At 33.9% G+C, this 12563-nt stretch overlaps 1 protein-coding gene across 2 annotated transcripts; it reads left to right on the forward strand.

Annotated features, from left to right (window-relative positions):
• The first annotated feature begins 3732 nt into the window (after positions 1 to 3732).
• On the forward strand, positions 3733 to 12436 carry LOC140792010 (shaggy-related protein kinase delta-like). 2 transcript variants are annotated; one of them, XM_073142778.1, is made up of 14 exons: positions 3733 to 3948; positions 4326 to 4400; positions 4602 to 4847; positions 5088 to 5180; positions 5265 to 5324; positions 5409 to 5681; positions 7222 to 7296; positions 9091 to 9147; positions 9223 to 9363; positions 9484 to 9534; positions 9627 to 9722; positions 11466 to 11549; positions 11646 to 11748; positions 12134 to 12436. In XM_073142778.1, exons 3-14 carry the CDS (start codon positions 4698 to 4700, stop codon positions 12220 to 12222), a joined length of 1272 nt encoding a protein of 423 aa, XP_072998879.1. In that variant the 5' UTR covers positions 3733 to 3948; positions 4326 to 4400; positions 4602 to 4697; the 3' UTR covers positions 12223 to 12436. The 2 variants fall into 2 exon arrangements, with proteins under 2 accessions (XP_072998879.1, XP_072998880.1); XM_073142779.1 differs by having other exon boundaries at positions 3775 to 3948; positions 4322 to 4400.
• The last annotated feature ends 127 nt before the right edge of the window (positions 12437 to 12563 follow it).

The raw sequence follows: 12563 nt of genomic DNA on the forward strand, positions 1-12563 counted from the left end.
TCACAAAAACAAGTAAAACACCAGAGTGAAGATAAACTGCAAAATGGTAGATATTATCATTTAAGTATTCAGAGGAGAGAAAAGTGTGGCTTATGCTTTCATCTATCATTAGTCATTACACAAAGGACTCACCCAGGCATCTTTTGTACGTATTTCCATAGGATGAGCAATTATCAATCCAAATATCCCTCCAGAGATTAAACACGTTTGCCATCTCCAAGAATGTATGTGATTCCACAAGTAAATTAAAGATTTAGCCAGCGAAAGGGTTCATTTTAAGAAATGAAAGCATTTGAAAGGTGTAGCCTCTTTCAAAGGAGAACGGTGCATGTAATAAAAAGCTTTGGTCATTTGCCTAAAAGGGTATTGTTATGATAAAAAAAACAGAAGAAAGGTTGAGAATGTCCGGGCCTCTAAAACTTGTTTTCCTTGCAAACAGTCTCTTAGCCAAGCAATGAAAGCTTAAAACCTCGGTTTGATCTTTTAAGAAAAATGCCCTTCTTAAAGAATTTATATATATATTTTTTCAGATGTAGTTTGGATAAAATTAACTCAATGTGTTTTTAAGACATCAAAAGAAAAAATATTAGAATCAAAGAATAAATATCCATATAAAAGAGTGAATATTTCTTTCGAGTGGACATAGTAATTACATAGACTCATTTTTATGATTATTTATTTTAAAAATTAACTTAGACGGATAACTATTTTTGGCATAAAAATTCTAAACGGGCTAAATTTGCCGAATTCTCCCTTCCCCTGTACATGGTGGTCAAGAACATCTTCTGTATTAAATCTAACTTTGCCAACTTATATTATTTGGCTAGAAGATAACATGGGTCCCAATCTATACATCATGAGATCAATTTATCGATAGTAAACCAGCTGACATTGTCGGAAGCCAAAATTTAAAACGGGCAGTTCATTTGATCCTATAGTTTTTGTTTAGTTTGAAGCTAAGTCTCTAATTTAATTAGTTAATTTTATTTTTAAATTTTAATTTTTTAAAGAGTCAACTTAGTTAGGTATTACTGAATTAGTTTAACTCAAACTAAACGGACCCTTAGAAATAAGTTTTTAGGTTCTTGAAAGAAAGAATCAAGGGCATTTCATGGATTTGTTATCAACTTGAAAGATTGAAAAAGATAGATGGTGATAATGATAATGATGATGATGATATCTTATTGTGCAAATTACTGCAGATGGAAGGCATGCAGTGCCAAGGAAGCTATCAAGTATAATTATATTTCTTGTCCTAATGGCTGATGAGATTTAAACTTGCGACCTTCAAATATTAAATAAGCAGTTAAATGAAAAAGAAAAGATAAATTTTACAATCTAATAGAAAGCTTTTATACGAGTTTGTGAGGTGGGATTCCAACTCAAAATCTTCTACTATAATATTATGTTAATCAAGTAGAGTCATTAAAAGCTTAGACTGATAGGAAATAGTGGAATTGTCTCTTCTTTTTTTCTCATTTGCTTTAGCATGGGATCATCGAATATGAGTCAAACTCTTTAACTTCTTAATAAAATGAGTTTTGGTTGATAAGAAATAGTAAAAAAGTGTGACAGCTTTTTAAAAGTTCATTATTTTATGATGTTCACATGAAGAAAATAGAGTAAAAGTGAGCCTTCTTTATTTTGATTGTTCTATATCCTCTTACGAAGAAAGAGAGAGTTACACTTCCATATTTTTTTTTTTTTTTTTTGAAAATAGTCCGGAGACTTATTCGTTAGGTGGATCAAGCCACATCTTACAAGCATGATTGGCTAAATCATACCTAGCTAGGTTGTTAGTCACACAGTTATTACTTCTGCTGGTGTTGTTGATGAGAGGTATAATTACTAAGTCAGGTTAGTGTTTACCCCTACCATTCAGTATATTTATCAGATTTAGACAGTTACTAAACAGCAAGATTGATCTCTCATTTGCCACAGAGAGGGCTTCGTTGATTAGCGAGTGCAAAGCCAGCGCTTCCTTATGCAAAGCACCTTGACAGTTCTCCAGAAAAGTAGGTGAATATTCAAAGGAAACTCTGAAAGAATAATATATCATAGTTATTTACACTTCGATTTGTTTATATATTATTGTTACTTATCATAATTACTCACTTTTACGATGCACTTTTAATTTTTATCGAACACTAATGGATCGTAGTTATTTAGTAGGAGTGACTTCATTAGAAACTTTTATTGCTTTTTTCTTTCTAATGCTTATTTGCCAAACACAGCCGTTATGAATCAGATGCCTTAACCAATAGGATATCAATTAAGAGATAGAAAAATTCAGAAATTAGTGGAGTTAATTTGTGCCATTTTCAGTATTCCACAAATATCAAGTGATCCATTTTTGATGAAGCTTTTATCCCATCCGGCAAAAATGAGTGCAGTAACACTAGTAGCCATTTCACTTTCCAAGTTGTGGTCAGCTCAGCATTATTAAGCAATAAGGAAGCATCAACCAATATGAAAGAGACTTGGCTTTTGTTCCCATCCATGATCCACCTCTTAAAAGGGATTGCTAAAGGACATGGAGATGAGGGGGGTATACTGCATATTATCCCAATCCATTTTACACTATGATGTTAATATAAATAGCAGCATGAAATAGAAGCTATAGTCTTAAGATAGGACTCTGTGAACTATTAAATGTTCTTCTTCTGCCAATTGGCAAAGGAAGAGCAAATTAATAACTAGAGGTAGGCTCCAGCACAAAAATGAGAGAGATAAAGGATGTCTCAGTGGCTGTGGCCATAGGGATAATGACAGGGAATCAGAAAGCACACCACTTTCCAAAAGATAGAAGATAAATAGAATAAACAAAGTAGGAAAAGTTTATATATATATATACATGAAAGGGGTTTTAGTTCTAACAAAAATTGAAGAAAAACAAAGTCAATAGGAGGGACTAAGAATTACTTACTCTGAAAAGATGGAAAATAATAGCACATAATATAAAACAGAAAGTAGTTAGAACTAAAATTTGAACTTCAAATTCTGATATCTTGTTACGTAAGTAGTTAAATTAAAAACTTTGAACTAGTTAGTAACAAACTAACAATAAATATCATACTTCTAAGATAAAAAATATAATAAGACCAAATCTATTAACATATCAATCCCACATGGACTCCTATGATGGAGATGAAATGACCTGATTAATTTTACATGACTGCAAACCAGAGGACCACAATCACACTTATGTATGTAATTATGGTTAAGAATCTCATTTACGCACCATTGCTTTTACTAATTCTTTTTTATTTTTTTAAAGACACTGAAAGAGGACAATGCATGAAGGGGCATTGGGCATTTACATGAATTTAAAAGTTAAACTTTAAAAGCTGTTTCATATCAAACTTGAAATCAAAATTTAAATTGTTTCAAACTTCGGGCTGTGTAGCTGAGAAAGGTGTCACAGGGTCACAGCATGACACCACTCCTCTGGTTCATCTCGCCACGCGTCCATGAGCCAGTTCTTCTTTAGTATTCGGCCGGCGGTAATTGGTGGTTTTAATTGTTTTTTTTTCCCTATATTTTTAATTGCAGTTTACCTCTTATATTTTTCATAATTTATTTAATACATTTTATTTACTCTATTTTTTTTAAAATATCTCTGAAGGAGAAATTAACACTTACTGAAAATTATAGAAATAGAATTGAGAATTATAAAAAGAGAGGATGTAAAGCTTAATAAATGCAGACGAAAGAAAGAATGAACGATTTTTTAGAAACAGAAAAAGGAAAAGAAGGGAAAAAAAAAAGAAAAATAAGGAAAGAAAAGAAACCACACAGCACTCACTCTCAGTACCAACTCTCACAGCTCCCCATACCCCTCTTCCTAAAACCGAGGCAGGAGTGGAAAAGAAGTTGCTTTTAGGGTTCAATCTCTTTGCGAATCGTCGATCTTTTGCTTCTCCTTCATTCCGTCGCGATGCTCTCAACGTAAGAGCTCCGATTCGCGGATATCTGATAAGTCTTTTTTTTTTTTTTTTGTGTTCTGTATTCCCCGTCCAACTTTTAATTTTAGACTCCTTTTATTGAAATTGGATTCGGAACCTCTCCGAGTTCTTAGTTGATGGTATGGGAGATCATCTGGTTGTTTTATTTGAATGGCGCCATTTAATTGGAAGAATTCGACACAGTAAAGTTGCCTCCTTTACTTCTTTCAGAAAGATTTTTTTTTTTTTTTGTGTTGATTTCTATGTGGATGATTTGAATTTTTCCACGACGTGGATGAAATGTGGCTTTCTTATTGGCATATTAACAGTTATTTTTTTGTCTCATTTTATCTATTATCTCCTTTTTTTTTTCTAAGGAAGTATGAAGGAACTTGATTTTGGCTGTGCAAGTGTGTAAACAGAGGGAATGGTCTCAGCCTCGCAGGAGATCAAAAGGTACTAAACAAGACATATACTGTCTAACTCTCCAATCAAGTTACTCTTTTTTTTTTGGAAAAGAAAGTCTCGAATTTTTTTATTTTGGTTCATCATTATGTTCAATAGTGACTATTATGATTCTAATTAGTTTGGATAGGTGGTAAGGAAGTGTCACATTTTAGTAAAGTTTGTCCTTTTGTTTTGCAAATTTTTTCTCAGGTCTTTAGGTTTTCTCATGTCGTGACGTCGAAGCTGGACAGCCTTAAAATTCTTTTGCTAATAATTGGTATATAGCATTCAACTTCTGGTAGCCAAATGGCATCTGCCAGTCTGAGGTATGGTGGCATGGGAAGTTCCAGGGCTGTAAGCAGTTCTAAGGGGTCATCCAGCTCTGTTGAACGGCTTGGAAGAGAGATGCTGGAAATGAGGCTAAAGGATGCCAAGACGGAGTTTGATGAGGACAGCGTAAAATTCTTTCCCATCAACTTGTCTTCATGTGGTTATTTACCATATTTTCTTGTTAGAAGTGAACTCCTAGGATGATAATTTTTAGATATTATAGCAGAATAATTGATCATGTATTGGTAGTCAATTTTGCATCTTTTCCTTCTCTGACTCTGTCTTTGGTTGACAGTTGTGGCATAATATTTATTCTCTCTTGAACTGATGAACATTATTTGTTTTATTTTCCTCTTTTGCTTGCAGGAAATCGAGGAAGATATTATTGATGGATCTGGTCCTGAAGCTGGTCATATAATTGCCACTACCATTGGGGGTCGAAATGGTCTACCCAAACAGGTCGAAAGCAAGCTCTTCATTTCCTTATCACTGTTTGAAGTGGTGCCCCAAAAAGTACTAATAATATGATGATTAACTAAACAGGCAGTCACTTACATAGCTGAACACGTGGTTGGGACAGGCTCTTTCGGAGTTGTATTTCAGGTGCCGGTATTTCCTTCATTATTTCCAATGTCAATTGCACTGCTAGCTTAAATGCAATAATCAGTTCTTTGTCGAATTCTGCAGGCAAAATGTAGAGAAACCGGAGAAATTGTTGCCATAAAGAAGGTTCTTCAAGATAAGCGTTATAAGAATAGGGAGCTGCAGATTATGCGCATGCTGGATCATCCCAATGTTGTTGGTCTTAGGCACTACTTCTTTTCAACCACGGACAGGGAAGATGTGTATCTGAATCTTGTACTTGAGTTTGTTCCTGAGACTGTAAACCGGATAGCAAGACAGTACAACAGGATGAGCCAACGTATGCCCTTCATTTATGTGAAACTCTACACCTACCAGGTCTGTCCTACTGCCTATTGTAATCTTCAATACTAGCACGCAGTTTTATTAATATATTTGGCATTATGATTATATTTTCTATTTCAATTAGTTTTCTGGCTATTTTTATATAGCTATTTTCACCATTTCATGTTTTATTGCAGTTATGTTCATCAACTGTCAATTTCATGTTTTCAATGTCTCATGACCAGTTTCATATAAAAAAGGGAAAACATATTAGATAGTTGTTGAGCTTGTTTCATGTATAAAATAGAAAATTATAAATTCATTGCATGTGGTTGTTATATGTAAAGCACAAAACTTGTACTCGTTGCTGGCTGCAAGTCTCATAGTAGTTATACACATTTTGACATAGCAAAAGGGAACCTTAAGATATTCCCTAATTGCTTTAGCTGGGCTGGGCTTACTGTATGTCAAAATGCAGTAATAAAGAGGCTTTTCAATAGATACATGATTTAACAGTTGAGCACTCTTTGAATGCTTCCTGGAAGCTCTTGACAGCCGACACAATTCTTAAGTGATCTAGTGCATGCCAATCCAAGATTTCCCAAATCTCTCAAAAAGATTTAGTGATTAAGGCATCTGGTCGTGGTTAAATGCATCCTTAAATAGAAGAACATAAATTTCTATTTGCTGTATTAACAAGATGTTGCATGTTCTCAACTGGTATTCTTAAGATTATCTCTTATAAAGGCAGTAAATACTTTTATTCAGACTTTACTAACATGTCTCCATGTCTCACAAAAGTTGTAGATCTATCTCCCATTTGATCCGATTTGCTACATTTGGCCTTCATTAATTGATGTAAAGATCACAAGGGGCTCTACCAACCAAGCTATATCCTTACTAACATGTGGTGCTAAAGATTCAGAATGCTTTAACAAGTCGCCCGTTATGATACATTACATCCTTAATGCCATCCAAATAATAACACATCATTACAGCTTTGAGTAAGCATTTGGAGGTTGCTTTTCTACCTAGTTGGAGAATAAAAAAGAGGACCTTCAGAGGATGGGAGTGAGAGAGATAGAGAGATTACTATTTCCATAAGAACAAAATTTCTGTGGAAAGAACAAAATTTTGTCAGGCATTAACTTTTAAACCTGTGTCTTTTCATTATTTATTTAAAATGCTGTAAATTTGTCAGGCATTTCCCATTCTATGCTAATAAACGAAAGATATGAAGATTTTTGGAAATGAACTGGGCTTACTATTCTAACACCAATTTTTGGCATCTAAGAGTTTCAGGCTTAAATAACCTGCAAGTGAGACAAATGAGAATCATTTCTTTTTACAATTATCTATCTTTTCTATTACTATTGCTACTCTAAAACAAGAAAGCTGAGCATGTACGGTTGTTTCTAAAGTCGTAAACCACATACTTATCTGCTTTTTTTAGAGGGAAGTATTTTAATCTACATAGGGACCTCTTGCAACCAAAGGCATATTGTCTATTTTGCTTAATCTGCTTTGAAACTGGCATGACAAGTCTTTCGCATTAGAGAATCAGATTTCAAGAGTGCAACCATTCTATCTGCAGATTTGCAGGGCACTTGCGTACGTACATAACAGCATTGGCATCTGTCATCGTGATATTAAACCACAGAACTTACTTGTAAGATAACTTTCCTTTCTTTTACTTCGAACATTTTGTCTTATTTTTTTTTCTTTTTTTCCATCCTGCGTGCATATGCTTGCATATTTTCCTTGGGATGTAATACACAGAAGCCTTTTGTTAGACAGTAAAGCATTTTAATATTTTATACATTTCCATCATTTTGTTAATATGCAGTTAAGTACTGATTCATTTTATTTACTGATGTTCTGTGTTAAGAGTTATAACTTGTTTAGCGAGCTGAATTGTGAAATTCTGTTGGACAGTCCTCAATATTCAACTAATTTATTATCGCTAAGTTGCAGTCTGGACAGTTCTTGCCATGGACCATAGTCTTGTCAAATAATTTTGTTGGTTTTAATGAGATTTGTCATCTTTTAGAAGGCTGTCACAGTATGTGGCCTCCAAGGAGATGCATTGTGCTCACGAAGATCGTAAGAAGATTAGTTTTTAGATGCTCCATGAAAATGTAATTATTTTACCTTTAAAGTGATTGTTCATAGGCTGAATAACATAAGCCTTGCAGTTCTTAGTTAAAGCAGTGTACATGAATGGGTTCATCATTTTAGCATAACAAACTATTTGTTTAGTTTTGACTTGTTATTACATACAATTTTGCGAACTTGCTTTTATAACAATGATAGCCGTGCTAAGACACCAGAGGCATGTCGATCGACACGCCCCTGCGTGCCACTAGAATGTCTTTAACATACTTTTAATAAAAAAAGTTAGGACATTTAGAGATATATTTGGGTGGCACATCAATCTTTGGTTTTTGGTTTGAATATATGCATTAAAACCTATATTAGAGTCTTTTAGATTATTTTTATAAATGTCCTATTTTATTAAAGATATAGCAATAATCAAATAGATATATTATTCAACACATAATATGATTGAGTACATTTATTAAAACTAATATTAATGATAGAACACTCCATAATATGATTGAAGACATAATATTATTTTACACAATATTAATTGATAATAGTTTAATAATTAAAATTAATGTCTAGTTGAATATAGAATGATAAGAAGGATAAAAAATTTCATTTGTTTGCACAAATATTACACAAGAATGTTGTAATAAATATGTTGATAATTTTTAAAACTCATCTACTAATGGTATGGCTCGTTGTAATATCTTATATAGTTTTTGTACAAATATGAATTTTGTAATTCTTTTATGATGTGATATATATATTGAACATACATGGGAATGACCATCACCGACATAGGCATAGGCATAGGCATAGGCACATGCACAAGCATATCATAAGCATATGCAGATTATAAATATAGAGTGCAATAAGAGTGTTGCGACTCTAGTAAGTGTGATTGACATGATGGTAATGATGATGATGAACTCATATCATCATTTGAGCGCATCTCATGACACTTAAAATTGATTGATGATGATTGATGAAAATAGCAAAAAGTTAAAAAAATGGTCTCCACATGAAATATCATATTTGTCACATGATTAAAAAAACTTAAATATTTTATGTTTTATAATGAATTTATTTTGGATTAATACAATATGTTTCAAATCTCATAAGATTCATGCCAGTTGATATGAGTCGGCACACACCCAAATGCCGGTCGCACATGGGGTGTGCTCTTGGCACACTTGTGCCAGGTGTCTGTGCCACTATCGACCCATGGCATGTTGACCGGCACGACCATCATTCTTTTATAATAAAGTGTATAGAAAGCTCTAGATGTATTGAGCATCACTTTGTCCCAATTCTATACTTCCCATTCAGTTTTTCACATGCCGACTTTCAATTTCAGGTGAATCCACATACACATCAGCTCAAATTGTGTGATTTTGGCAGCGCAAAAGTTCTGGTAAGCCATTTTGCTGCAATTTCTTGTTTAAATAAAGGGCTCTCTTTAAGTGTTGGCTTTCTCATGGTGATCTAGGTGAAAGGTGAACCAAATATCTCTTACATATGTTCGAGATATTATCGTGCACCTGAGCTCATATTTGGTGCAACTGAGTATACAACGGCAATTGACATGTGGTCGACTGGCTGTGTAATGGCTGAATTGTTTCTTGGGCAGGTTGCTTTGTTCTCACCTGAAAATTGTTTCATCTTAAATTGTAGTGGTGGTTCAGTTGGTTTCTTCCAGTTCATTCAACGAGCAATTCTTACATTTCATTTGGATAATTGTTTTATGTAGCCCTTATTTCCTGGAGAAAGTGGAGTTGATCAGTTGGTTGAGATCATTAAGGTAGTAATGCCAGTATGTCATGATAAAATATACATCTTACGAATCTGCTGTTTGGTCTAATGCTAGTTTTGTTTAATGGATCCACTTTAAAGGTTCTGGGCACACCAACTAGGGAAGAGATAAAGTGCATGAATCCAAATTACACGGAGTTCAAATTTCCTCAAATAAAGGCTCATCCATGGCATAAGGTAACTCTGAATTTATTTTCATACTTTCATGGAAGCTCTTCAATAAGTTGTTATGACCAAATGGCATAGAGGAGTGAATCCCCCAGATTTCACAAATATTTGACCAAATTATGTAATCTTTTATTACATGACTTTTTCCTACTACATTTGTTTGAAAAACTGAAAGAGACAACTTATGTCACAAACCTCATTGTATTTCCTTTATTCTTTTTCTTCTTTTTTTCTGTGTAGATGCACATTTTCTCAATTTCCCCTTATTTCAATGAATCTTCTATTTCACTTAAGTGCAAAGAATTGAAGTTACTACTCATGATATTATCATTTTTTTATTATGTGAAGCAACATTACGGTTGTTATAATCTTTTTCACTTTATTTATAAGGCAAACTGCTTGGGTTTTTTAAAAGCAAACGAGGCTAAATTTTCTTTTTAGCTAAAATCTTATTTTATAGGTTCTTTTTTTGTTGAGAAAAACTTCGTAGTTAGTTATCGCAAAGAAATAAAGATTGTTCATGAGTTATGACTGTATCTAATATGTTAAATTTTTTTGTCATTTTCATAAAAAGATATTACAATTTACCAGCATACATTTATACTACTTTTTAATCTATGATTATGTACTTCCCTAGTTCTTTAGATGTTCTTAGCCATGCTAGAATGCTGTTGATGGGGATATTAAGAATTGATAATTTTCTGAAGTCAAAACTCTGGTATCTGACTGTTATATTACTGGAATGGAGCATGCTCTTTTGATCACTTGATGCAAATGACTGTAGACAGTAGCTCATGTTGTTCGGGCTTCTTTTACCAGATGATTTATAAAAAAAGAATGTGAAAAGTGGATATTTTTTAGCTATATATAGGATCTCAAAACTGTTACACTACTTGCATACTGAATGAAAATAAACCCGGAAAGGTTAGCTTTTGTGTCTATGCATATCAAATTGCTAAAGTACTCTTCACCGAAGGAGAATGCAATTAGTAAGTTTTCTTGCAAAAGGAGTGTTGAGAGAATGTGTATGCAAATGTATACTGTTCACTTGAATGCATACTTAAAATTGAACCCTTCAGGCAGATATAGCTTAGTACTTGCTCATAAGGGGTAAAATGGAAACAAATCTAATAGTTACAGTTATAAGATAGCTAGATTGCTCATCAAGGACATCTTCCTTTCTAACACATTGATTCTTATGAGTTATGAATTGAGGGTTCTAACTATCTATTCGCTCTGTTCAACCATTTATTGTTAATGAATGATCAAATGGAGTGGGCAAATTTTGGTCAAAGAAATCCAGAATTTGTGCAGTATCAATGTGCATGAAATGCTACTTATCTTAATTGTTAGGGCTTAAGTATATGCATGCTTTAAACTTCCTAGTTAAAATGCATTTGTTCCTTACTTCCCTCCTAATTTTTCATTTTTTAACTTATTTTTCTGGATATGCAGAAGATATTATTTTTAAATTTTAAAGTACGGTAACATGGTCCCAAATGGCTACATATTATTCTGACTGGTGTCATCAAAGCAACTTTATATGGATCAATGGAGAGAGACTAACTGCTAGTCTAAAGCTTCTTACAATTAAAGCTTTTGTGTCTATGCATATCAAATTGCTAAAGTACTCTTCACCGAAGGAACAAATGCATTCATTTCGTATACATAAATGAATCAATGGAGAGAGACTAACTGCTAGTCTAAAGCTTCTTACAATTAAAGCTATCTTGCATCATTTCTGTCTTCCAGGTTTTCCAAAAGAGGTTGCCCCCAGAAGCAGTGGACCTTGTTAGCAGGTTTCTGCAGTACTCACCAAATCTTCGTTGCACTGCTGTAAGTTACAAAAGGTTTATGCTTCTCTGTTGGCATCATTGATATGTCACTTAATATCCATTGACAGCTTTATTTGACTGTGGGAATTTTGGTCAGTTGGAAGCCTGCATGCACCCTTTCTTTGATGAGCTGAGAGATCCTAATACTCGTTTACCAAATGGTCGCCCCCTTCCTCCACTTTTCAACTTCCGATCTCAAGGTAAGATGGCATGTTTGAAGATAAATAACCACAGCAAACATCAAGATTCATTTTAGTATTTTTTAAACAAGCAATTTACTACCCTCGATACTTTTTATCATCAAAGGTTCATGTGCATGCTTGAATTCATGATTAAGATGCTTGAAAACCTCCTTCATCAGGAAACTCAAAAGCTATATTCTTATCCATATTTTGATTTAAAGCATATAAAACATATGTTTTGTTATTTTTGTACCTCGAAGTGGCATGTTTGGTATCTCCAATGTATTCTGCAGCATTGTGAAATTACCGTCAACTTTTGGACATGCCTTGCCGAAGCTACAATTCCTTTCTGAAGCTCCTTACTATGTTTAGGTTTTTGATTTCCTGCTCATCGTTTTGGCAGAGGTTATGGGCATTCCTCCAGATGTTCTCGAACGCCTTGTACCAGAGCACGCAAGAAAGCAAACTCTGTTCATGGCCTTGCACACCTAGTGTACTTGATGCATCTGGCAGCCCAAACTGATCGGATGGTGCTGGAAATATGTAAAGTTAACAATCGTTTTATTTTCTTTCTTTTTTGTATCAGCTCGTCCTCTTTGCCATCTTTCTACATAAATGCTTTGACGCTTCATAGTGTGAGATTCCAGAGGCTTATGTCTAAGTATCAGTTCATGGGCTTTTATGAAAGGCACTTTATTTGATTTTCTGTAGCGTTGTTTTGCTTGTCTATTTCAAACGATTGCTTCTGAAGAATTGGTGAGATATTTCCTGGAATTATATGGGAAATTATCATTTTACACCCTGCATTTCCAATGTATTACAAAAAGCAGTCT

This window comes from Typha latifolia, chromosome 7 (assembly GCF_019914945.1).
Source record: "Typha latifolia isolate L0001 chromosome 7, TyphaL0001v2, whole genome shotgun sequence".
In the NCBI taxonomy this organism is placed as follows: Eukaryota; Viridiplantae; Streptophyta; class Magnoliopsida; order Poales; family Typhaceae; genus Typha; species Typha latifolia.

Coding starts and splice junctions, on each gene's coding strand:
- LOC140792010 (XM_073142778.1), top strand. CDS start 4,698: ATGGCATCTGCCAGTCTGAGGTATGGTGGCATGGGAAGTTCCAGGGCT. Junction 4,848..5,087: donor CGGAGTTTGATGAGGACAGC/GTAAAATTCTTT, acceptor TTTTGCTTGCAG/GAAATCGAGGAAGATATTAT. Junction 9,535..9,626: donor AGTTGGTTGAGATCATTAAG/GTAGTAATGCCA, acceptor TCCACTTTAAAG/GTTCTGGGCACACCAACTAG.